At 39.0% G+C, this 27,162-nt stretch overlaps 1 protein-coding gene across 1 annotated transcript in view; it reads right to left on the bottom strand.

The window, feature by feature from the left end:
* MYOM2 (myomesin 2) overlaps nucleotides 1–18,514 on the bottom strand; it is a 71,153-nt gene extending 52,639 nt beyond the window's left edge. Inside the window, exons 1-9 of the mRNA XM_071442179.1 lie at nucleotides 18,432–18,514; nucleotides 16,433–16,565; nucleotides 15,270–15,389; nucleotides 13,498–13,636; nucleotides 13,164–13,321; nucleotides 12,220–12,312; nucleotides 2,523–2,611; nucleotides 2,392–2,442; nucleotides 1,948–2,112 (exon numbers count right to left, since the gene is read on the bottom strand). Of these exons, the coding sequence (XP_071298280.1) occupies nucleotides 1,948–2,112; nucleotides 2,392–2,442; nucleotides 2,523–2,611; nucleotides 12,220–12,312; nucleotides 13,164–13,321; nucleotides 13,498–13,636; nucleotides 15,270–15,389; nucleotides 16,433–16,539 (922 nt within the window). The 5' untranslated portion in view covers nucleotides 16,540–16,565; nucleotides 18,432–18,514. The remainder of the gene's footprint in view (nucleotides 1–1,947; nucleotides 2,113–2,391; nucleotides 2,443–2,522; nucleotides 2,612–12,219; nucleotides 12,313–13,163; nucleotides 13,322–13,497; nucleotides 13,637–15,269; nucleotides 15,390–16,432; nucleotides 16,566–18,431) is intronic.
* Nucleotides 18,515–27,162: the final 8,648 nt, after the last annotated feature.

The raw sequence follows: 27,162 nt of genomic DNA, 5'->3' as shown, positions 1-27,162 counted from the left end.
ATGTCTTAAGCACATGAGGTTGGACAAGTTATTAACTTCTCATTGCTTATATTTATGCATTGCCTCCAGCTCTCAAGGGACTCAACACAGGGAACTGTAGCACATAACAAAGGTTTGTAACGCATGAATTCCTGCTGTGTTTGGGAAAAAGTTCTGCCAGTTAATGCACCTGTATACCTCCTGGAAATACTGTGATCCACGTACTTGTAATGAAGGAAAAATCTAAGCTTGTTTGTAACATCCTATTTCACAGAAGTAGAATAATGGGATGAACACCTATCTGACTCCCTACCAAAAATCTATTGGCTTAAAACAAAACAAGTTTTCATCTCAGGTTTTCACAAGGACTTATTAAGTTAAATAAGGGGAAAAACAAAGAACATAGTATTGTTACATATCAAGAAGGAATTATCTCGTCATTATGAAAGAACAAAGAGAAAGGGTCATGAGCTTTGGTTCATAGTGCAAGAAAATTTCATGTCCAATGAAAAGTGGAACAATACTGTGCATTCCTTGAAAATTAGAAGTTCTTCTTAGCTGCAGTTTCAAATTTAGAATTTGAGAGATTTGTCACCTTGTGAAACTGCACCCAGTAAGACACAAAGCAAAGGTACCCTTAAAAATGATGGTCCATCTGAGAGTGAAGTAAGAGATTTTTTTTTAGTTATTAAAAATCCTGAAGCATATAGCAAAATTCCTTTATCTTTCAGTGGGAACAGAATCTGAATTAAAGTATCAGCCTTAGATTTTAGGCTATTCAAACAGAAAAAGTCATTTTTATTATCTCATATTTTTACTTTAGTGACATCTAATATCTCATCACAAGGAAGTATCCACAATGATAGAAAAATAGGAATAAAAAATTAAGTAGTAGTTTGTTCCCTGAAGAATCAGTTGTGAATCTATGTAAAACCATGATGTACATGAAACAAAAGGCATAAAAAGCAGTCACAAAATCATTCTTTTTCTGATTTTTGTAATCTTGAATTTTCTTGACTGCCTTATTAATCTTACTGTCATTTCTTAGTTTTTTTGTCCATTATGGAAGTTTCTGCCAATATTTTTGGGACCAGTCCAAACACCAGTCTCGGAAGTCCACCATTCTCAAATGTGGTCCCTTTGGGGAAAGGTCTAACCATTCAAAAATAACAAAGGCTTTCCTTAAATCCTCAGGTAGAATAATTACTTTACAATCCTACACAGGTTGTGGTTGGTGAAAAGTGGTGGGATAAATATCTACAACAGGCTGCTATCCTAAGCTCTAAGTAGCTAGTTTTATGTTTCAAAACCCTTCTTTGCTGCAGTGAACAAACAGTACTCATCCAGGATTTGTGTACCAGTCACCCCAGTATATGATAAGTTTAGTGATGTTATTTTGAGTGCTTCGTGGTAAGACTGTTTCACCTGGCATAAAATAAGTTTTCACAGACAAAAGAGACAAGGAAGAAACCTACTAACATGGCACATAAACAGCAGAGCAAACATATGTGTATCAGGCCTGGCTACTATAAGTGTTGCCTAACCATTGACATGATTTTAATATAAAATTCACAACAAATGCTGGAGCAAGATTAAAGTGGAGAGCCATACCTCATTCAGTACTTCAAACTTTACTGCCCTGTGAGTACCCTTCAGCTGAGTGGTCACAGTATTCAACTATGAGTCATTGTGAAATTTAAGAACTGGCTTTGGATCTCTTCCAAGTAAATGTTCTAACTATTGTACTATCACAATATGAGGTTACCTCCTGCTGCTATCAATGTGGGCTCAAAAAATGTTGACCAAATCACTTAATTGAGAGTGCAGGACTATAAATTCTAACTAGAGATATTTCTTTTTCTCTATTCCAAATTTAATTCTGAGAATATAACGCTCTAAACCTGACCTGTATCCTCAATGTCTCCTCCAGCATTTTCCAGGTAGATTCTATTCAATGTAATAACTTACCATCTCTATACCACTCAGCACGAGGTCGTAGTCTTTTCAACTCTGGAGTGATCAACATAGAACACTTCAAGGTCAGTGTTTCACCTTCAGTTGCAAAAGTGACTCCAAACTTCTCCAGAAACTGGACATCAATGTGGGTGAAGCAAACATCGTGTGACAGGGGCACTATGCATGAGAAAATGAAAGGGTTCTTGAGTACAAGTAAATTGTACTTGGCACAGATTAGTGTCTGATCTGAGCAGGAGATGGGAGTTTTCTGTTATATCGTATGCTGATCTAGAAATTCAACTGGGAAAGCAAGAGCATCTGGACAGCTCCTACTGTAACTCAATGCTTAGAAAGCAAAGTCAGAAGAAGCAAGTTTTATCCAGTTTTCTAATCTGTGAAACATTGCCCTGACAAGAGGACATAAATTATCTAAGCAAATAGAAAAAAAAGGCTTACAGTGGAAGGGCATTATCGCAGCTGGGTGAGGCTCTTCCTCCTCTCTGAACCCTATGAATAAACATAGAAGAAATATTCAATGACATGAGCATTATATTTATTTACTGTTTTAAATATGAAGTAGGACTTACTTCGCACAATCACAGCACAATTAGTTGATGCCTGACCATGGACGTTTGTTGCAACTGCTGAATATGTTGCAGAATCATCAAAGTCAGCTCTGAAAAGGGGAAGGAGAAAAACAGATATCTCTTTATGCAAAGAAAAATTCTCTTAATGATTGATATTACAAGCTAAACTATGTGAACCATCAGGAAAGAGCATAAAGCTCTTTACTGGTAGGGGAAGTGTAGAAAGCTCTTTGCTGTCTACACAGTGCAAGACATCCATGAAAGACAATCAGGAAGCTGCTAATGTTTTTAACTGAAGTTTTATCTCAGTTTAGTGTGCAGGCTGCATTAACTTTAGCAAACTGGAAATGACCTTTAGAGAATGATCAAAAGGAGATAGCTGGACAATGCCAGTCTGACTATTCCCTTTCTGTATGTAACCTTCTTTAATCCATCTTGCCTTTCTGCCATATTTTAGAAAAGAGACATAGAATAAAAGTACATGTCATTCTTGCTAAAAATGTGCCTTCTGTGGCTATTCCCATCTGGCAGACACTGGTATTTTTTGCTCTCTTATATCTCAATCCAGGAAAATGATAAAAACTCAGGAACACTGTTCAAAATTGTTTATGTGCATAAATGTTTGGTTTGTTTGATATTTTAGTGAGAAAAAAATTCATTATGCAAGAACAGTATAAACAAATATAAAGTAAAAAATAATTACTTGGTGCAAAACACTGATAGATTGTCTCACTTAATACATCCTTCCTTGAAGTTCCATGAGCACATATATGACCAATTATGGTATAGGTACAAACCTCGATGCCCCAGTTCTTTTCTTATTTAAAATGGAGTCCATCATGAATAGTTTATTTAGTAATAAATTTAATGGAGGCCACTCAAAAGTTTTCAATTATGAGATACAATAGTGTGAATGCATCCATTTAGTTTCTTCTCAGAAGAACAAATTTGTGTCTTCTTGGCAACTGCCAAGTGATGAAATTCTGATTGCACTTGTCCTCTAAGAGGTCATGTATCCCAGATGTGGGAGAAGGAATATGTTAGGGGGTTTTATGCAAATTGCAAAACAGGATGCCAATTTTGGAGTATATAGCAGCTGTCACAGAGACATCAGACACCTATTTTTCACTTCTTGTATATGTTCTGGACAGTGTCATATCATAAAATGATACTATCAGTACTGTGATGTCTAAAGCACAACTTGATGAAAGTCCCATTAAATTGCAATTTATCTCTAAATTTACAGGTCTAACAGCTCCTCCTGGAGGCAACCCTACAGCCACATAATTCACAAAATCAAGAAATCAATTACAAAGTCTATCATACAATTAATTATCAAAGACAAAAGGGTAAGTCCTAAGACTACAGTCTTAACCAAAGAAAGCCTGCAGCTGGGTAGGAAACCCTAATACAGTCTGGACAGGTACAGTGAGACTGAAAAACAATTTAAAAGAATTGAAATCATAGAATTGTTAAGTTTGGAAAAGACCTCTAAGATCATCAAGTCCAACTGTCAACCCAGCACTACCACCATGTTAAACCATTAAACCATGACTTCATGGGCTAGAGCTGCAGGATTTTTGAAAACTTCCAGGAATGGTGACTCAACCACTTCCCTAGGCAGCCTGGTCCAATGCTTGACAACCCTTCCAGTGAATAAATTTTTCTTAATATCTAAACTAAACCTCTCTGGTGCAGTTGAGGCTGTTTTCTCTTGCCTTGTTACTTGGGAAAAGAGCCTGGCCCCACCTGGCTATAACCTCCTTTGAGGCAGTTGTAGGAGCAATAAGGTCCCTCTGAGCCTCTTTTTTTTTTCTGCAGGCTAAACACCCCCACTTCCCTCAGCTGCTGCTCACATGACTTGTGCTCCAGACTCTTTCCACCAGCTCCATTGCCTTTCTCTGGACACACTGCACTTCAATGTTCTTCTTGCAGTGAGGGGCCCAGAACTAACACAGGACTCCAGATGTGGCCTCAGCAGTGTCAACTACAGGGAGGCAATCCCTGCCCTGCTCCTGCTGGCCACACTATTGCTCATACAGGCCAGGATGCCATTGGCCTTCTTGGCCACCTGGGCACACATTGACTCATGATCAGCTGCTGTCAACCAGCACCTTCAGCTCCTTTTCCACTGGGCAGCTTTCCAGACACTCTGTGCCCAACTTGTAGCCCTGCCTGGTGTTGTTTTGATCCAAGGGCAGGATTCATCATTTTGCCTTGTTGAACCACACACAGCTGGCCTCGGCCCATTGATCCAGCCTGTCCAGATCCCTCTGCAGACCCTTCCCACCCTCCAACAGATAAGCACACCCACCCAACTTGGTGACATCTGCAGACCGACTGTGGCTGCACCTGTTCCCCTCATCCACATCACTGATGACAGTATCAGAGTTCTTGCTCCAGCACTGAGCACTGGGGATCACCACTTATGACTGGCACTAGCTGGATGTAATCTCATTCATCACCATTCTCTGAGCTGGATGCTATTTAACAGTTTGTTTCCATGAAGGATTTTAAGGAATTAAGCAATACCTGTTCCCAGAGCTATATAAAGCTTAACTGATTCTGGACTTGTTTGAGAGATGTCAGACTTGACAGCACTTCTTCGCAATGAATTTTTAAAAGCAGAACATTTTTTTCACTATCCCAGTTTCACACTGTTTAACACTTGTGTAATAAAATGCCAAAAAGCAATATAAAACTGCAGTAAAGGACAATTTCCTAAGGCATGTTATGCCTCTATACTGAAATGTGCATAGTTCGTGCATTTATCACAGTCTGGTACAGTATCTTACTATAGCAAGTTAACAACAAATGAAGAAGCTCAAAGATTTCTTACAAGGGGCATTGCAGAATTGACTGTTCTGTAGCTTTAAGGCATTTTTGTCACTCTGCTATATCCCTAACTTAAGAATCTATATATAAAGAACATACAGTAAATATAGTAGGTAGTATATTTAATAACATATATTACATATTAGCAAATTAAACAGCATTCATCCCCAGAAACTGGATCTTGATTGCCCTAATGTTGATGCTTTAAACACCCCTTGCCAAGCCTTGGTGTGCTCCAGCTCACCAAAAGGATTCCCACACACAGCTCAGGAGATAGTGAAGGACCTTTTCCAGAAAGCAGTCTGGATGTCTGGCAGCCCTGTCCTGAAGGGTGAGAAAATTAGTCTATCTCACACCAGGAGGTCACTGTGGCAGAGCATGTCTTTAATTTGCTGTGCAGGCAGAGCCCAGGAGTGCATTTGCTAGGCACTGGTGGCAGGAATATGTCACAGCATGCCCTGCAGTCCTTGTCCCCAGATACCTGCCCTACAAAGGCTTCCTGCCCTCCAAGCCACATCCCAACCACATCCTGCCTAAGACCCACAGAGGTACACAGTGTCTTCCTACCACCTGCAAGCCCAGTTTCCCCTGGATGAGCCAGACCCTCCCAAAGGATGGTGCACACTTACCCCTGGCAGGACACTGCTGGGAGAGCCATCCTGTGTATGCTGACCAGGCCAGATCCCTCCCTGGCCTGGGCATGATTTAGACAGCACACAGCACCCAGCTCATAAATGAGTGATGAACATTCCACCTGCACTGCTGCACTAGGCCATTTCCTCACATAAACAAAGCATTACTTCAGGCTGCTTCAATTCTCTTAAATCCAACTTAACTACTCTCTAACATTTTGTTGTTCCTATAGAGTGCTGACAACAAAGACAACAAAAAAAAATCAGCATGGCTTGACTGAGCTTAACACTGACTAAACCTCACTTTAAACCAGTCATCATCTGCTCTCAGTGTCGACATCATTTTCCAGTAGAACACCAGATAAAATTGTTAAATAGGAACCAATACCTGTAAGAATTATACAGGATTTAGGATCTAAAGAGAGATTTATTGTTAAAAAACAGGTGGCCTAAAAGTAATACATAAAATAAAGAAACATGTATTGTGGACTAACTTGGGGTCCCAAACTGTGCTAAACCACTCAAAGTGTCAGAAATGTAAAGGTGTAAGAATTTCAAAGTTGTCTCCCAAAAATGAAGTAGAATGGCAGATATCTGATTAACTTTTGAAATGGATATAGATCTGTGCTCATCTAAATCCCCTCCCCATAGTTTTGCTCTCTTAAGAAACAGCAAAACACATCTTTTGATGAGCTGTGTGTGATGGTGTCCAAGGTAGAGAAAACAGAATATTATCTTAAATGTCTCTAGAACAGACAGGAGTGTCACAAAAGGGTCATATCTTTAGCCAAATGAAGTTCAAAATCTAAAAGAAAATATTTCACAAAAGTTAGTGACAGAATTATAATTAATTTTCTCAGGAAGAACATTAGAAGTAACTGACCAAATAGCTGACCACATTCTTACAGCATCCTTTGGTTTTTATGAAGAGAAATGAGGCTCTTACAGTTATTATGAACACACAATTCCACAGGCCAGGCACTTCTTGCTATTTAAGAGGTCAAAACAACTCTACCATTTTCTGTAGCTTAGTGCTTTGAAAGCAATTTATATGTCTTTGCTATGATCACTCCTCTGACTGTCCAGAACAGAAATAATCTTAGACAGCCTAGTACTCACTGAGACCCCTTTAAATCTTATATTGGAAATGTAGGGTTTTAGTGGCTAGGAGCTAGACAGCACTTTTGTTTCATATTCACTATGAAGAAAGTTGGACAGGACAGTAAGTTACATAATGTTCTGACTTTTCTTTTGTGCTAGATAATGCTCAGATGGAAGATTATCCTGGAAATTATCTATTTCCTTGCATGCTAAAAAAATCTTAGATTTCCTAAATTGCACTGTCAAGTGCACTGAGTCAAGACCAGCTAGAAACTACATTTGAAGTACCCAGGAGGCAAGGTGTGGTCTAACAGTTATTCTTGTTTTATGATGGAGAATCTGTTTTTCAGCCTTTACAAAGGTCAGATAAAATATGCATAGAGTACATTTAGATAGCATAAAGTGTGACTGCAGAACTGTATCTCTCCCAAGGTACTAATTCTTTTTTGCAAATATTAAATTGCTCTGAATCCACATGAGGTTCTGAAGTGCTAATACATGTATGGGGAATATTCCCCAGGCAGATACATCTATTTAAAATGCATATATTCATCCAACTGCCTAGTGTACATTTAAACACAGGAGTTAAGAGTGAAATAGCATCTTTGCCTGAATTAGAACACAATTCAGTGCATGTAAAGAACACGAAGCAGTAGATAGTAAATTACAGAGTTAAAAATTATTCCTTTGAATTCAAATGACAAAATTTTCAGTGTTATGTGACATCAAATTGTGGAAATACTCTGCAGAATTGCCATCGCCTGCCCTGATTCTCCAGTCAGAATGAACCTGACTGATTCTTTTTGTTTAGTTGGATTTCATGTTTAGGAAGAGGGACCTCATTTCCCCATTTCCTGAAGCCCCCAGCTACAGCAGCTTATAGGGGACGGTGACTGACAAACCAGCAGATCACGGATTTGGGGGCTGTTGTTTACCTTTCAGCAAGGAAAGGAGAGCAGTACACCATTTTGCTGCCTGTACAGCCACTGATACTGCATTCCTGCAAAAGCCAGGGAGCTGCAGCCTGTCACCCACCCACCGGGCACACCCAAAGGCTCTGCGGGCTCCGCCGGAGGATTGCCTTTGTCTCAGCACCTCTGCTCTGCCCTGCTTCCCCCTCCGGCGGAGAACGGGCGCGCCTCGCTCTCAGCTCTCCAGATTAAATCACCTCAAGCCTTTCGTGCCTAATCAAACTAAAATAGCACTCTACTGACCGCACAGGGTCATTTGTTAAATGAGAATAGCTAGAAGAGAAGGTTAATTCAATTTTTAAGCTTTCCTTTTTTGAGGCGGCGCGGGTGGTGCTGAGGGCGGGGGCGCCGGAGCGGAGGCTGGCTCTGCCTGTGCCGGCAGAGTTACAGTGCACTCTGCAGGCAGGAGTTGCACTGCAGTACACTGCACTCTGCAGGCCCTGCCTGTGCCGGCAGGGTTACAGTGCACTCTGCAGGCAGGAGTTGCACTGCATTACACTGCTCTCTGCAGGCCCTGCCTGTGCCGGCAGAGTTACAGTGCACTCTGCAGGCAGGAGTTACCCTGCATTACACTGCTCTCTGCAGGCAGGAGTTACACTGCATTACACTGCACTCTGCAGGCCCTGCCTGTGCCAGCAGAGTTACAGTGCACTCTGCAGGCAGGAGTTACAGTGCACTCTGCCCGCTCTGCCTCACGCTGCTGCTGCTGCTGCAGCTGCAAACCTGCTCCTCTGCCACTGCTTGGGCTGGGACTTCATCAAATAGGAAAGGGAGAGGGCCCTAAGGAAAGACAAAATGCTGTCAGACCTTGAGCCCTATATAGACAGAACCTGTGTATATATGAATCAGTTGTATATATGAACCAGTGTGGCCACACCACACTGGCAGTGCCCTGAAATGTCGAATGTTCCCTGCCCAGCTCAGCTCATCCTCCTGCTCACTGAGGGGTGGGAGTCAGGAATGTCCCCAGGGAGCAGCATCTTGCAGTCTCCTCTACACAGCAGCCAATGTAGATGGGAGTATAACACAGTCAATCACAGCTAAATAAAACCAGGTGGTCCATTTAATAAGTCTTCACGGTAAACAAACACAAAAGCTCAACTCTGTTGCTAAACAAGTATTAGCAACCAAGAAGTTTAAAATGTTACAACTGTTAATTACAAGACATTCACTAAGAAAATATTTTTCAGCTATTTCATAAAGCAATGGCCACCCTCATCTTGACTACCACTGATACAGAAATCTTTTCGAAATCTTTTCTTTTACTATGTGCCTATCCATAGTTAAATTATGCGAGATAAAAAATACATTTTAAACAAACCCGCACATTCTCAGACATGTATGATTTATTTGAACTACCAGGAGCTTTCCCTCCAAGGATTCCTCACAGTCTCCTCCTAATAACCTATCAGATGTGAGTTGAAAGATGGGATGAACCACTACCCCAGTGCATATCACTTCTGCAATAATTATGAGATCTGCAAAGAACAGAATTAAACTCTAAACTCCTTTTCTTCACTGCTCAAGGGAGATTTTGAGCTCAAACTCCAATTTGAAGAAGTTTAAAAAGAGCAAGAAAGAAATACTATATGATCATGTTAGCCCTGAATGCATGTAAAAAATGTGGTAAATTGAGAACATAGCATCATGAAAAAATATGAGACAGAGAAATTAAAATTATCTGGTTACTGTATAGGCTTATGGGTTCTGGAGAACAGCAAACAGTGGGGGATGAAATTGTGTCCAGTTACTACTTTAAGACAACAAGGTGACAGTAAGGTTTTGGTGCCTCAAGAATGTTTCCACTGGGCTCAGGGAATACTCACAAGAATAAATAACACCCTTGCATCAGAAGGAAAAAGTTCACTCCCTGGGCTTCGCTGAAGTGCTAGAAAAGTAGCCAAGAAATTCCAAGGCCGTTCTGAGCGGCTGTGGATAAGATTACATTCAGCTCAGCACTTTAGTATGAACAGCTGAGAAGAGCACAGAAGTGGATAGGAAGAAACTCCTGATGGCTCCACCTCCCAGAGAAACAAATTATTCATAAAATACAAAACGTAAGTGCACAAAGATATTAATGGAAGATACAGAATTAATTGATATGTTGGTATAAAAGCATTAATAACTTATATATTTTAAGCATTCTCTATACATCTATTTCTTTCAATACAAAATACACTTAATTATGGGCTAGCAAAACATTCTTCCATTTCCTGCATGTCCATCTTCTGTGTTTTTAGGGAAGAAAACACAGCTGATGATCAAGTTTTGAAATAAAATGGATTAGTAACAAAGAAAAAAATTAATTAGAAATTTTAATTTAATAAGGTCTATAAATCATAACCATCCCCCAGTATTAAATGTAGAAGGGAAATCTCTGGGAGAGCAGCTAGGAATCTTTAGGTGGCAAAAAGACCACACTGCCAGACAGAATGAAAGAGAAATGGAGCAAAAGTTTCTGAAGATGGCAGCTTGGCTGAATGTGAGGGAGTCTGCATAAGTAGATACAGGTCTGGGACTAGCAGACAAGGGGTGGGGAAACCTGAGTGGGTGCCCATAAATGACTCTGTGGTATGTCTGAACTTGCCTGAAATACAGCTGGGTCTGAACACTCCCAAACCTGGTTGTGCCTACATGACCAATAACCAGCAGAGAAAATATAAAACTCACCAAGGGGATGGAAGCCATTATTATCCTTCAGCCTCATTATTACAGGTGTTCAGAAAGCAGCATCAGCACTGATTCTCATTTCTTCTAAAAGCTATTTACTCCCAAAATGTCACAAAGGGACCTACTACTACATAACTGGCATCTGGAGTCACCAAGCAGCTCCTCAGGAGTGCTTACCAAGGGAAATAAACAGTCACAGCCACTCGCCATCAGGAAGTGACCAAAGTTTCATCTCCTGACTGGCACTCACACATATCCAGACAAAGGGGAGACTTTTCCATTTCCCTGCTAAAAGGGAGAGGAATGAAAAAGGACAAGCTGGTTTCATATTTTAACCTCCTATTATTATTTTCAGAAGTAATCTTGGTAGGAAGAAGCAGTGGTATGAACAGATTCCATGGGTACAGAGAGCAGTTAGCAAGCATGGCCTGGGGGTAGAAGACTGAGTGCCTTTGAAGCATCTTAGGAAGCAACAATCTGGTGATTCTTGCTGCCAGGTTCTCTACAGGGATGTGTTTCTCCCATCCTGAGCTGTGAAAAGGTTGAGAGTTGGGCTGGACTTGGCTGCAGGATGACAAAGGCAAGTAGTTTTTCCCAAAGACAGAAGAAATTATACACTTATTTTCTGTACTAATGCCACAAGGCTGTGCTCAGGGCTGCTTCTACTGCTGACAGATGGAGACAGGATAGAAGATTAAATGTTTGGCCAGCCAAGTGTTAGCCACAAATATTCCAGCGCAGCTGATGCTCATGCTCTGGAGAAATTAAAGAAGAGGTTTCTGTCTCTGCTCTAGACACTAATTTTCTATTTAAATATTGTAGTAATTTCTTCATTTTTATTTGGGTTTTTTTTTTTTTTTTTAAAAAGCATACCCCAAGTCACATGTAACATTTTAATTGTTTCAGAAAGCATGGGATTAGTTTATGGGAAGCTATTATACTCAAGCATGTTCTATATCACAAAGTTAACATTTTGAAAAATAAAATTAATTTCATTAGAACCTTTTAAAAAAGTTATTTACACTTCCCTACTTTGGAAGAAGAAAAAAAAAAGGTGAAAAATTAAGCAGGACCTAGCATACAGCTAAACAAATACAGCCGTGTATCCATGTCCTGCCCGGCTATAATTTTGTTTACCTAAAAGAGCTTCATCATGACAAGAAAATATAATTTTCCACTTCAAATGCTGAGAATATATAATTCTAATAAAAAAGGAACTACCATTTTTTCAGCTACCTGCCTCTTCTTTTCATATCGCATAGATTGCTGAAGTTAATGAATAAAAATATCTACTTTATCATTTCATTTTCATAATCTAATATTCGGGTACTCAGTGAACCTTCTCCAGCCTAAAAGTGAGTGCCAACAGAAAAGTGTGCTGAATTTAACAATTCTCTTACAGCCCTTGTGTGAATTTTAAATTTTATTTGATATAAAATACTTTGTATAGAGTATAAAAAAGCTGGTTTATTCTCCAGAAAGATTTACCTGTGTATATGTAATACATGTACTCCATATTTGCTTTCAATTCTGTACTTTGTTGGATCACTTGCAGGAGAAATCAGTTCCTCATTTTTGTACCTGACAATCAAGAAAAAAATAAAACTCATTAATATCAGCAACTATTCCTTAATCTGGTAGATCTTTGGATCAACATATAATTTACTATTATCTGAACTCTCTCTGCTTGCACAGAGTATTTTCCAGTATGTGTGGATAGATAAGTATTGGGCCATGAAGGTAAAGCAGGGCCATCACAGCAGCAAGAAAGTGGAAAGAGAAGATGTGCACTCAATCTAGAAGATGAGAAAAAGAAGTAAAGAGAAGATGGCATGGGGCTTGAACTTTCAAATCCACTAACCCTGACACAAGATGGGAAGCAAACTTTATCTTCCACCACAGTAAAACACTTCAGCACAATAAAAAAGGGGAGCAGCAACAGAATTATGCCTCATGTTAGGTCTTTACAGTCCAGCCTAAGGCTTTCATATTCATAGGACAGCACCTGTCCAGGGAGGAGGGCAGCTGAAAGAACCTTTATGTCCTCCTCAATGACCACAGATACGGCCCATGACAACAGTGGCGCTATGCACATTTACCCAGGCTTAGAAAGTAGCCTGTGAGTTCTGTGTGTTTTGCCACTTGCTACTTTGTATTCAGGAAACTCAATGGCCAGAAAGACTGGAATGCCTTCCACTGTTTGCCTTCTGAAATGCTTGAGTTTGTTTCTCACATTGCACGGGGCCACTCAGCAAGTTTTCCTCCCACTCCTCCCACTGCAGTATCAACTGCTACAATCCAGCACATCTAGGAGGATTATAAAGAGGATTTAACAAAGCCATTATACATGACACTTATCAGTTATGGCATAACTTTCAAATGAAAAAAGCTTAACAACATTTTTAGAGGGCTAGGAAAGGCCAGTCTCTTACCATTGTACAACAGGCGTTGGAAATCCTTGCACAGTAAAGCAGAGGCTCACAGACATCTTCTCCCAGATGGTGTGAGACCTCAGGCGCACTAGAATTTCAGGGGCTCGACTTATTCTTTCTTCAATGATATGTCTTTCCAGAGCCATATTTTCTTCTACCTATTAAACATGAGAAAAGAAAAGAAGCATCTGGCACCAGACTCAAACAGGGTAGGAGATCCAACCTTAAATTCACAAAAACATGTTTAATCATTACTCATATTTGAAGCACAGGCCCAAATTTCAGTACACCTTGTAATTATTTTTGCATAGGAGCAAAAAGATTCAGCAGGTACCATTCTTTGCACAGCAAGTCTATCCAGATGTTCTCGAGCTCGGTGCCTGGCAGTGTGAATCTCTTTTTCCAAAGCCGACAACTCACTGGCAAAACGGATCCTTTTCTCATCACTTACATGAGACTTTTCCTCATGAGTCCTGTGGGACAAGAAAAAAAATCAGGTAACCACTGTGATGGTTTAAGTTTGTCACTCATACACATCAGGGCACCAAGGGCTATGAAACCATATCAGTAGGATGTAAAATTTAGGTTTGGAATAATTCTTCGCATCTATGTGCATATCCTGAGGATGCAAAATCATGGGAACTTTCTTCATATTCTTCCCCTCTGTATTTGTGGGGCCATATCTCTAAGTCTTGAATTCTGCTATGGTGACATTGACATGGTTCCCCACAGTCCTCTGGTAATCAAGATCAAGAACCTGCCTAGCCTCCTTGTGACCCCTGATTTTCCTTCCCATGGGCACAAGGAGGCAGAGAAGTGAAGGCAAGTTCTGTGCCTGTCCACAACCTTTTAAAAGTTGTGCCTAGGTTACATAGTACCCTTAGCTTTACAAGCTTTAGAACCTGGGAGCTCTTGTAGCTCCATGGGCTGTATCATCTGACCTCACCTGAAAGATACAGACCAAGGAATTTACAAGGATTTGATGAACAGTTGCATGCAAAAAAAGCTGTCCCTTGACAAGGATGAGCAGGAAATATTATAGAAACTACCAGGAAAAATATAAAGTTTGGGAAAAATTGTGAGTTGTTCCCTGAAAACCTAATTCCACAGATTTTCCAGAATTCCTAAAAATACCCCAAGTCATAAATGTTTTTTAGGAGGAGCTAGCTCAGTTTCCTTCATTCATGCTGATTCAGTAAACATGCTGATTCTCTTTTCTTTCCCAGGACAAAAGAAGGTAGTGAATATCAAATATTTCTAACATGTCTATCAATATAATCAACATATGGCAAGACTCTGAGAGCATAACCCAAATAAGAAAACTTCCACAAAATTCAGTGAATCAAGATATTTTTTGTCTGATACTTAAAAAAAAATTATTTGTACCTACCATTTTAATGTACTTTAAATACCAGCCATGTCTTGCCATTTTTTATATTGCTGAGTTTTAAAACAGTTTTAAAACCCTAAATTAAAGTATACAAAATCATTTGATTTTCCTAGACATTTCTGTTCTGAGGTTACATATTTCAAACCAATCCAAGTACCAGAATCATACAGATGTGTATGATTTGCACCACATATTTTCTACAAACAAAGCAGAATTCCTTCTTGTAATATAAATCCTCCATGTCTTTCATGCAGTAACTGTAGAGCAAAGCAGAGCAGAAACAGTGAAATTCACTAAGGGGAATTATTGCCATCAACATGGTTACTCTGGGATATCTTATCAAGCAGTAACTGAGACATGACAGTAAACCCTCTTGATATTCAGGAAAGAATTTAAAACATTTAAATTGATCCAAATTAGAAATTTAGGAATAGTAGAGTAGCTCTGTTCAAAATGAGTTCTGGGTACCAGGTGGATTCTAATTTAATTTTGGTTTAAAGCTGTTTTCAAGGGTCAGAGTGGGGACCAGGAGAACAACTCTGGGTTGAAATATGAGACTGAAAGTGACACTCAGTCATTTAGTGTTCCAGCCAAAATAGATTAGTGAAGAACAGTGACAGAGAAGCCTCCAGTCTTGTCAACTCTGAAAAGAGCCCTGGCAAAAGAGTTGGGACCAGAGCCACTACACAGGTCAGAGTGGACCAAGAGAGCTTTACCTTTTCCTGGATTCCTGCATTGCTTCATGTGCCAAGGTGCGTGCCCTCCTGGCACAGAGTCTGCATGTGGTTTTGCCCAAGCCAGTCGATTCATAATAAGCAGCCTGCCTGGAAGCAGCCCTTCAAATATAAAAGACATTGTTATAACCCAGCAATTCAGGTAAAACATGAACTCACAAATGTCAAAGAAATTACTTTGAGCTCAATGAGCTGAAGACCATGACTGAGCATTGTTCAGCGAGAAATCTTTGCATTCTCACTGACTGCACTAAGTGGTGATTGTCACTTGTCCTTCCAGGGCTTAATGCCCATCATCTGTCACTGGGGTCATTAGGCATTTTTATTTCATTCTATTAAATTTGTATTTATTTCAGTCTTCAATCATTCAGGTGTGATGATAGCATTTCAGTGAACCCCAAGGGTACCAGACTGTCTAATACACAAATCATAAAGATTCCCCATAGCATTGTCTGTTTCAAAGTGTTCCTGCTTTTCTATATTTCACAGATCTTTCTGCAACTTTCCTCTTTCATAAGGGAAACTGGACCAGCTAGACAATTAGGTAGGCATGTTAGTTACTAAGTAGGGAGAATGGCAATTCTGAAGCAACCGCAATACAAAGTTTCAGGCTTTGAGATACAAAGAATGTGTTTTTTCTGGTTAAAACTCTGAGATTTCAAATGAGAAGCATTAAGCTTTCATTTAAGTTTAAAAAGGAAATTGAATCACAAAACCTATAATTAGTTATAGCCAACTTCAAGAGAAGGAATATCATCATCATGTCATACAGAAGAATGGGTAAAAAGTTGTTTCTATGACTTACAATAAATTTCACGGCTTATGACTTTCTATGACTTACAATAAATTTTTCTTAATTCAGAGTTTCAATTTTAGCCTACAAAGAATAATTTTAAATTTAGAGGTACCAAACAGGACAGATCCTAAGCTAAAAGGCCTGTGTAGGTATCTTGCAATGCTGCTAGGAAGTTTAGCTATGCTGGTGGGAGACTACAGACAAGGAGCATGCCAATGGAAGGAAGTGGGAAACTATCATTCTGTATAAATCACACTTTTTGGGGTGGAGGGGAAAGGTAAGTATCTTGATTTTAAGGACTGACTACCCAAAACAGAGACCTGCTTATGCTCAAATACACAGCACTTACTTTCTTGCTGCATATTCCTCAAGTATATATCTTGTCTGAATGTTGCGATAGGACTGATCAAAGTGCTTGTGCCTCCTCTGGTAAAATGGCACTGCTACTGAAGACATGCTTCCTCTGTGACAGCCAGTAATTCCTGCAGAGAGTAAAGTTAGCCATACATTTAACCATGCACACATTTAGTCATATATTTCAGACTCTTTGGTGTGGTATTTTTTGATATGTAGACATGTGTGTGAATATGTCCAAAATCTATAAAATTGCACCAATTTGTGACAAATAGAGCCATCAGTCACACGCCTCAGACTGTAACTTATCAGTCGTGCAGTGTGAGCTATGGAATCACAGATGATAGCATAAAAGATATTCCACCAGATCATTTTTCTCCTTCTTTGCAGATGTCATTTAACGCCTCCAGAGAAATTTCCAGGGATGGAAATTTGACAGTTTTTTGGCTGTTGTTAGACAGTTCAGCGCTCTCTTCTTCAAACCTTTCACTTTTTCCACTTTGGCAATTTATGCTCACTGTGTTTTGTTCAATTCACCATGACAAAAAATAGACAATATTCTCTCACTTTTGTAGCAGCCTGTTGAAGATTTTCTCTACTTTTCTTTCCTGCTCTCTTGTTTAAACTCAACAAAGCTGGCTTATGCAATCTTCCCTCATGGGTTATTTTTTCTGGACTATAAATCATTTTGGCTTCCTTCTTGTGGACTTTCTCCAAAGCATGGCATAGTTTTTGATCAATATTTGGATAGAAGGTTCTAAGAAACATTCTAGGTGCCCCTGGAAACAGTGTGGGGGACAAAACCACATTTCCCACTGAGTTAGATTTAAGCAGACTACCAACCACATTATTGAAAGAACATGGAGGTGCCTACATCCCTTTGTGCTCATTAGAAATATGATGACAACTTCTTGCAAAAGTGGGTAATATCATGAGCCATGTTGTGAGTAGGTGCCAGTTTGTGTAACTGCAGTCTTAGTGGGATATGGGGTTCTCTACTCCTGGGCCATTTGTCCCAACAGTGGTGAGGGATCCGACCTGAACAGCCAAAACCTCCCCCACAAGGTACCTACACTTCAGTGACAACAGAAGCAAACTCCTAGCATAAGTCAATAAAGCAGATAAAAATTTACTCAAGTAAATTACTGCAGTAACATCCAATACCCTACTAAAAGCTGAGAGGAGCATCCCTGCTGTTATGCTCCCTGTTGGGTGCAGGCTGCCAGCTCCATGCCAGCACCCAGGGCACAGGCTGAGGCACAGCCTGGGATCCACCTCAGGGCTCCCATGGCAATGGAAGCAGCACCAGCTCACCAGGGAACACCTTAGGAGTGTGCCAGGGTCCTGAGGACAGCAATGGACCTCACTGTCCCAGACCAGCCTCCTCCAGAGTTCCTCCTACCCTGCCCACAGCCCAGGACCCTATGTCAGTCCCCAGGGCCATCAGTTTCTGCCCCAGAAATGACACAGCAGAACCAGTCTCCAGCTCCCCACAGCCTGGTCCTGCCTGGATGTAGACCATGCAAGAAGAACGTGCCTCAGACCCACATCGAAAGTCCAAATTCGTAACAAAAAGTCACATGAATAAGCAGTGTCATGATGTACATCAAATGAAAGCTCAAATGGATAGGAAAAGAAATCTTATAAACTCATTTAGATAAACTCATTTAACAAGTTAAAATGACAGTTAATATGTACCATATTTCCAGCATATGGTATTTATCAAAAAAAGGAAATGCTAGCCATTGGTTAAGAAGAGTAAAAAACTGTAACTGTGTCTGATTGTTACATGCAGATAGTCAAAGGCAGAGCTAGGTGCTCCCAAATTAATATATTCTCATATCAGCTACTTTTACTTTTCAAAGAAAAATTGAGGAGAAAACAGTAGGTATACTTAATAGAAGTCACATCTTATTTTAAAATGTTCAGAGATCTAAAGAGATTTTTACAATTTATCACCGCATAGCTGCAGCTTCTGCATAACTTACAGTTACCTTTTCAGTTCTTTTTCAAGATATGAGAATGACCAGTCACAGGTTCAGCAATGACAGCTTTAGGCAAAGCACAAGACACTGCAAAACAAAAATTAAACAGGTTTACAATATTACTATGAGGCATTAAAAAAATATATTGCCACATTTATCAAGAAATATGAAAGTTAGCATGACCCAAGTTAGTTCAGTACCTCACAGAGATGCTGGCTCAGTAAGATGACCTCATACAATGCTGAGCTGACATGGACCCCTCATGGACCTATTAACCCATCACATGACAAAATGTTTTGGTTACATGAGCAGAGTTGCACAGACCCACGAGCAGCCTTGGCTTCTCCTAGTTTTGGTATCTCTACATCATGTGATTGTACATCTGCAGACATTGAACACTGGTTTTCTTCCTGCTGTCTAACTGTGTGACTATTGTGTATGTGACACTGGATTTCTACATTAGTTCTTATGTTAACTGGACAATGAATGGCATAATTTTCCCTTTTCTCTATTTTTAATTAGCCTTTTTGCCTAAATGAAAGTGCAAAAGTCGAACACAGATTAAGCTCACTCCACTGTTAAGAGTTACTCATGTTCACATGTGGCCAAGTTAAATAATTCTGTGAATTTATCAACATGCAATGTAAATGTTGCTATGTATATAATTCACACTGAGATCCACTTTATAAGGATTGCAGAGTAATGCCCCTTTATCCAGATAGATCAGTCTAAGTTATTTTAATTTTTGAGAGAGGAGAAAACACCATTGTCATTTACAGTCCAGCCTTTTTCACTAAATGTAAAATTTACATTTTAATTAGTCTATTTTCTTCTATTTGTCAGCACCCAGGACTCCTCGAATTTTGATTCATATATTTTTCAATTTACCCAAACACCTTTAGTATAGAAACAAGGGTAGCCATCCACTCACATCCTTCATGCAAGTAATTAACAGAGCTTTCTAGCAGCCAGACTCACTTTGCCTTCTGTTAACACAGAGGGGAGCTGCCTGGCAACAATTCCAAATGTAATAATAATCATCAGTTAATTGCAACAACATTTTCAGAGTATGTATTTAATACTTAATAGTGTTGCAAAGACAAGTATCAGAAGAGCAAAATCAAAGTCCCACTGTCAAAACAGCATATAGGGTATTGACCTCCTGATAAAAGAAATTTATACTGTATTCCTAGAAACAATATGTTGACTGTTTTACCAGTTTTCCACTGATACACATTTATATGAGATTTTTGAAATATATTCTAATATTTAGACAACCTACCACTAAGACAGTTAGAGAACATGATATGCTGATGACAGCTTAACCCCAGTGAATTTATTGATTTAGATGAACCAAAATTTTATTAATGACAGTGTCTGGAGACCTAGTTATATTGGCAAGTGAATTGGTAGAACTGACTCAAAAGTGAGATGAGGGAAGTGGTCCAATAACAACAGCAACAACAAAAAAAGCCTAAGTCCAGAGAAAGGCAAATTAATTATCTAAATGATTACAACAAATTAAAAAGCAAATCTCAAGTCTTATTTACCAAGTTCTACCACAAGAATTTTGGAGGCATTCCTGAAATACATGGCCTATGTGTCACAAACAATCCATGAATTACATCCATGCACATCCTATTAACAACCCTGGATTTCAAGAAAAAAAAACTAGAATTACAGGAAAAAGATGATCCTAAAACATTTGGTGTCTCATCTGACCTTTACATTGTTAGTGCAATGTAGCATCATTGTACTCCTTTCTTTTTATTATTATTATTATTCCTATTTGTTTCTTCTATTACTGTAAATGCTGGGGACATCAAAAGGACCTAAAGTGCACTAATCTAAGTGCTGTAAAAACCACCCAGAAGATTATTAAACACAAAGAAAAATATTACCTCAGCCAAAATCTCCTTAAAGATTAATGACATCAACCACAGGTGAATTAGACTCTTCAAGTCAGTTTACAAAAACATACATTTCTTCATGCTTTGTAGCATGTATATAACAATTTTTACTTGACCATGAGTAAAAGGCCAAGCTCCCAGGTCAGGATATGCATAGTTTTGTGACACAGTAATAGTGATCTGAATAGAAAGCCATAATCTAGGACCACGTGACAAGGGGCCACATTCTTGAGCAGAGAAGCCAAGGGTCTGATATAAACATTGTTAGTCTGATAAGTGAGTTAATTTAAGATTTAAAGGACAAGCAGTAAATTGTAGCATGATCATTTACATTGCCTCAGAGAGCAGGCACACATCCAACTAAATTGATGGATGGCTTGACAAATGCCATGGTAAGGAGAACATGGCTGCACTCACCATAGATAGATAACTTGCCCTCCCAGGTTCAGGAGGCTCGTGTCATGAGCAATGCACTGTACAGCATGTATTTTCTCAGCCTGACCTGCCTGTGCTATACCCTGCAACATGCACTTCTGTGCTCATCTCTGTTCCTGGCCACCTGCAGAAGTGCCAAAATTATTCACGTGTTCTTGCCTGTCCTCACGTAGACAGAAATTTCTTTGTCCATTTGCACTGATTTGAGGGCTTGTCCTGTTTTTCCGACGACTCTGACATTTTTTTCTCTACCTGTCTCTTGTTCTGCTAGCTGTTCTCCACATTGTTCAAAGTTAAATGTTTTCAGGAAGCTGCCAACTTATACTTTTATGGTGCATAAAAACCCTTGATATTTAACTGATAAAATACATTTAAATCCATATCACCTACATATCATAATGAAAGATAGAAATAAACCCCACCTTCTAATAGTTGCTCCTAATTACCAGTATAAAAAATTACCATATTGCCTCAAAAAATATGCAATCCTTTCCAGATGGTTATATCCATGCTGCAGACATTGCAGACTGAATAACATATTATCATTTTCTCCCATAAAATGACTTTGGTGTAAATCTTGTAAAACCTTCATGAGTCATTATGCAGCTCTAGACACTGCAGTCTAAACAGAATGGTATATAGAGGATCTGAGTTATTCTTCTCCATTTTGATAAGAAACTAATTTGATAAAAAACAGATTTGACAAAATTTCTAATATGTCTCTCCAGTCTTTTTTCTCTGTACACATGTGTATATTTAGATCTTCCACAAAAAATTATGTTTTGTGAATGAAAAACTTACTCAAATATACGGTCATTTTAAAATGTTTCAGGACTTCTGTTGAAGATCCTGTTCAGACCACATAATAATTCAGTTTTAGCTCTTTTGACAATAGAACAAAAATGCTCATCATTTAAAAAAAAAATATGGAATTCTCACTTGCTTACTCTGCTGAATTCCAGACATCATTCAGCGAGCTTGAACACATTTTGTGTTTTTCTTTTTGATTTCTTTAGCTACATCATGTTTAGTTTTATGTTTTACTGACCACAACTCCTTTTCATGGAAATAGTATTTTCCTCATTTCACCAATTGGTTTAAACAGATTCAAATAATCCCCCAAAATGCATGCATTACTTTTGTTATTAAACATAATAACAAAAAACAAAAAACCACGAATACCCATTTAAGCAACATTTCCAAGCAGCTGACAGTACCAGCCATCACAGATCTATCATTTTTACTAATTTCATATGTTCTGAATAAGTAGACTTTCAACATTTCCCAACATCAAATGATACTGTTTTCAATTACATACAGGTAGATGCAGCAGTTTAATGCCATTATTTCACTATAGCACATCTATGATTAATTAGATTGAACACCTTGATTTTTCAATAGTCACTGGAATGGCTTGCTTCACACTCTAGCCAGGACAGTTAGTGTGGAGGTAATTTGAAATATATAATGGGTGGTCACAGTCATATCCCAACCCTTGACAGGGACCTTTGCTCTGTGGAGGTGAGCAGCAGGCAGAGTCACGGGTACCCTTCCCTCCAGCAAGGTAATTGTTGTGGAGGGAAGCACCAGATCCTGTATTTTAGTGAGTCTATAAAATAATGTAATTTTGTATTTTCTGTGACTCTCGTGAAGGAGTGGAGGCTTCCAAACTTAATTTCTTTCCATATCTCTAATAGAAACTGAACATATATATCCCAGGTAGGGTACTAATATGGATTTCACCTTGTGAATTCAAGACTGGGAATTAAATGAGGCTAAATTTGTCCACATTGACTTGGATCCTTGCCACCCTAACATTCCAAATGTTCAAACATGTTCTGATAAAGTTTGAAGACTTCCCTTTACTTGGCAAGTGTATTCTATCCCTTCAACTCGACAGCTAAGAATGTTGGACAGTGAAATGATAAAAATCATTTCCCACTATCCCAACATCCATTATCCTTTATTATGGTACTTTTATTGGCTCATAGGCATTATCAACACACAGGCATCATTTCCAAGAGCATGAACTTGATTTCCCAGGACTCTATCAGTGGTATTTAGCTGGAACTTTCATGTGGCCCAGAACATATCACTTAGTTTAGAGCAATACAGACACCAGAAACATATCTTTTGGAAATATGTACTTGAAAGCATGGCAGACACAAAATAAAAGTAGATTTTTTTTTTTTTTTTTTTTTGCCTACCTACATCCCATTCTTTATCAGGCCAAATAGTTTTGCCAGCTACTATAGGATTGTATGCTTAATTATTTACACACAGACTTCAGAAAAAATCATACAGTATAAGCGCACAAGAAAGTGGCATTGCCAATATTTGTGCAATTGGACAAGCAAATACAGGAATAGAGCCATGGATTTCTGCAATGTAGTTCTTTATATGCAGAAAGAAACAGAGGGAATGTAATACACAATAAAATCAAGGTGACTATGGACAGGACAAAACAATCTTACTTTTTTTGTTTTGCTTTTCATGAATCAATTTGTGTTCTACTTATCTCTTGTTTTCCCTGAGGAAAGTAATTTTTTTTACAGGAAAGCACCCAACCTCCTCCTACAAGCACTCTCATTTGTTCTGTACAAGAAAAACATGGATAGAAAATTGACTTACCTAAGGATATAGAAAAACTGTAAAGCAGAGAGGAAGACCAGCCTTTCCCAGCTTAGCACACACTGCCCAAGGAAAACAAATAATTCTCCTCTCTAAAGCTACTGCCCCTTCACTCCTATTTAAGGGCAGATGCAGGGCTATATTTAGAACCAACCAAGTGATTCTCCCAAAACTGGGGTCAGCCTAATACGTAATAAGGGAGTGATATAAAGGCAAAAGAAAAGCATTAGCCTATATGGAGTTCAATACTGAATTTTAATAAAAGACAAACTCATTTTTTATAAAAGCAGTTGCTTATGTTAAAACTGGGGTTCCTTTCCCCAGCAACACCAAGCACATAGGAAGCAATTGAATGCCAGAAAACAGTTTAATTTTTTTATTTAGAAAAGTTTAAAGTTTTAAATAATCAGTAACTTAGAAGACCAGTGAGGAGACATAAACTCCAGAATATTATTAGTAGAGACATGAGATCCCCTCGGTGCTTCAGGCTGTAAAATGAGCCTCCCTATTGCTTCCTTAAGAGCTCTCTGATGTGAGAATGTCTGCAGCAAATGAAGGCACACCAGTTGTATAAAACCCCTATTATTTCCATCTCTAATACATCACCAGTCAATCTGAGAGAGATTTTTCAATGTCTTGTAGGTAAAGTAGGAAGAATTTAATATGTATAGAGACATAAGCATGCAGAGGGAAAAATACAGCCAAAGCAGTCAGCTCTGTGAGACCTTGGTGGTCCCTGATGGTTCTTGATTATTACTAACTAAAATGGATGCTTGCTCCCTGCAGGGCTCCCAGGTTTCTGTCCAGAAGTTACAAGGCACCACTGTGGTGGCTCTGATGTCCAGATGGCAGGGGGTAGCAGCACTGGCTCTGCAGAGCTGGAAGGCTTGGGATCAGTCACTCTGCCCCACCCTGGTGAGACAGCTCCATAGGGATTGCATCCATTTGGAGGAAGGGAAGAGAAGGAAGGGTAGGACCTCTCACAAGGCTTTGTGACAAGCATGAATAATTAATCAACCTCTTCTTATTCTGTCTGGAAATAGGACAACATGCCTGAGAAAACCTGGCTATATGGCAGACCTAATCACACCTCATGACTTAGCCCACAATGACTCAAATAATCAGTGAGTCAGCAACATACAAACAGTAGGGAATTCATTGATCTTAAAATTATTTGAGAATGAAAAGATCTGTTTTCAATTTACTTATACAGAAATCCAGTCATTGTCAAACTCACTAAATTACAATCTATTGCACTGCTTGGTATGTGACACTTTGATACACGAACAATATTCTTATTAAGTCATATATTCTTCTTATGTATACATGTAGGGAAGCAGAGCAAGAGGTGGAAAAGCCTTTAAATCACTGATTTTTATCCCATCTGCAGTGTTCATCCAAGTTTCCTAAATAGCTCTGGTAAGGATCTTTCTTACTTTTGTATCATCTAGGGCTACCATTTGCTTGAAACAGACTTCTCCCTTCCTCCCATTGATCTTGAATTATAACTCAGTCTGACAGAATTGGATCTACAGAGACAGACAGAGTGGAATGACTGCATATGCCCTGAATGTAGATGTTGCTTCAGGAGCAGCTGTCAAAGTAATTAGCATGTAATAATCCAGAGCAAACCCACTTTACTTACCCAGCTCCATCTCTTCTCTCCTATTGAATTTTCCTGTGGGAGGTAAAAGGTCATTTTTCAGGAAGACTTTAAAGTTCTCACTGCACTCTGCTTTTCATTTCTCATTCTATATTTATTATCTCTACAGAAATGGAGGCATTTACAGCCTGCCCTGTCTGCCTTTACACTTGAGCACTCTTCTATTTTAAGTTTTCTTCAGGGTGTGGCTGGATGACAAAAATATGGAAGTGCATCCTAAGGACTGTGGGAAAACTGCCAAAGGCAAGAACAGGCTAGGTAGGAGGGCCAGTCCCAGGTTGTTTCCAGGAAAGACAATCAATAAATTCTTCTTCCCTTCATAGACATTACAAAATAAGATAGAAGAGAAAACTGCAGTATTGTGTTATTCACTGGTGGTGAAATTTAGGCAGCGGAGGACAAAAAATTGTCCATTATTTTAACTATGAAAGAATTCACATTATATTCCTACTTCCCCCCTAACAGAGAAGGTGCCTTCTCCTGATCCTTCCACTTCCCAAATAGAAGATCTTCCCTAAGAACTTTTCTAAAGCAGATATTTAACAGGGTATCAAAAGGATTACTCAAGCATTGTAAATTTAGCATGTGCTAAAATCCTTCTGTGAATTTGGTATTTTAGAATTACTTCTTTATCTTCTGCTAGTCCCTTGATGTGGGTTGCTTAACTGATACAGGCCCAAGTAATGTCTCAACTACTCCAGCAAAGGGAAAGACAAAGAACTGAAATGGAGCTCAGGAAAAAGAGGTGTTAGCATTTTAGCCATTGGATTAAACATCAAAACAGTAATGCAATTAAACATAATAGTGTTAGAGGAGGTATGTTTTTAGCCTATAACTGTGCCTTAATAGTGGCCTTGTACTTTTATCTTTCTCCAGTCCCAAGAAAGCCTAATGCATCTTTTTATGGCAGCTTCTGAAGCCCAACTTTGTTAATATGTTAACTGCTGATTTCTTCAAATGCTTGTTGCATATTTATAGCTTCATATAAATTAAAAGATAGGTAACTTGTAATGAGGCTCCTCATCTCTGCAGCAGTCCTAATTATTCACTCAGCCCTATGGTGAGGTTTCTAAAGCCATGCTAGAACAATGGATACTGTACACTGGTGATCTTAGAGCAGTCTCTCTTCAGTGTTACCTAAGTCGCAACATCTCCCTTGGTATTACAAATGAAAGACAAAACAGTGCATGCAAATTCAACCACATAAAAATAAAACACGTCCTTTCCTCTGTTGGTGCCTTTGGTCAGTGTAGGGGGATAGAACATACAGTACTCTTACCCCCTAAAGAGTTGCAGCTGAGCCAATTATTGAGGACTAGGAGCAGGCCTGATGTTAACAGGCCACACCTGCAGCCAATAAGAGAGTTATAAAAGAGTGGATTGGTGGGAACTGGAGTCAGTTGGTTGCTGTGAGGATAAGGAAGAGTCAGTGCCTAGAGGAGCTGCCTACAAGAAACATCAAGGAGGTATGAAACTCTAGCAATGTGGAACCTTTGTAATATAATGACAACAAAGGGGGACTCTGACATGATTCGGGAGAAAAAGGATTTAAATATTAAACTATATTTTTGGGATGGCCCTGTGGGTTCAGGACTGAACTATATAACCCTGTGGATTTGGGGAAACAGGACTTGGCTATATAACCCTGTGGATTTGGGGAAAAGGACTTGAATACTAAACTATTGGTAAAATACTCCAATTGCAGCTATTAGTGTTTGTTAAATATGAGTATAAAAGATTTCAAAGATAAGTACTTTGTAAACTGAGAAAAGCTGCAAAACTGAACTAACACTCAGAAATATATATATTTGTACTATAATATGTTGTCTGGACATTTGTATAACTCTTAGTTCTAAATGAAATATATGAATGCGTCATAATGTTAATTTATTTGAATATGTCCTTCTAGAAATGCTGCAACTCTGTAATTAAAAGAGAAAGGGGGAATTGTAGGGGAATAGAACATTTACATAGGTAAATGTAGTGTAGAAAGTAATCTTACCCCCTGAAGAGTTGCAGCTTTTATTAAGGATTAGGAGCAGGTCACACTTGTAGCCAATCAGAAGAGTGATATAAAAGAGTGGATTGGTTGGTTGAGGGG

The sequence above is a fragment of the Agelaius tricolor genome, unplaced genomic scaffold, assembly GCF_023055355.1.
Source record: "Agelaius tricolor isolate 1412-34295 unplaced genomic scaffold, bAgeTri1.0.p SCAF_1, whole genome shotgun sequence".
Taxonomy (NCBI): domain Eukaryota; kingdom Metazoa; phylum Chordata; class Aves; order Passeriformes; family Icteridae; genus Agelaius; species Agelaius tricolor.
This window is presented reverse-complemented; position numbering and strand designations above follow the sequence as displayed.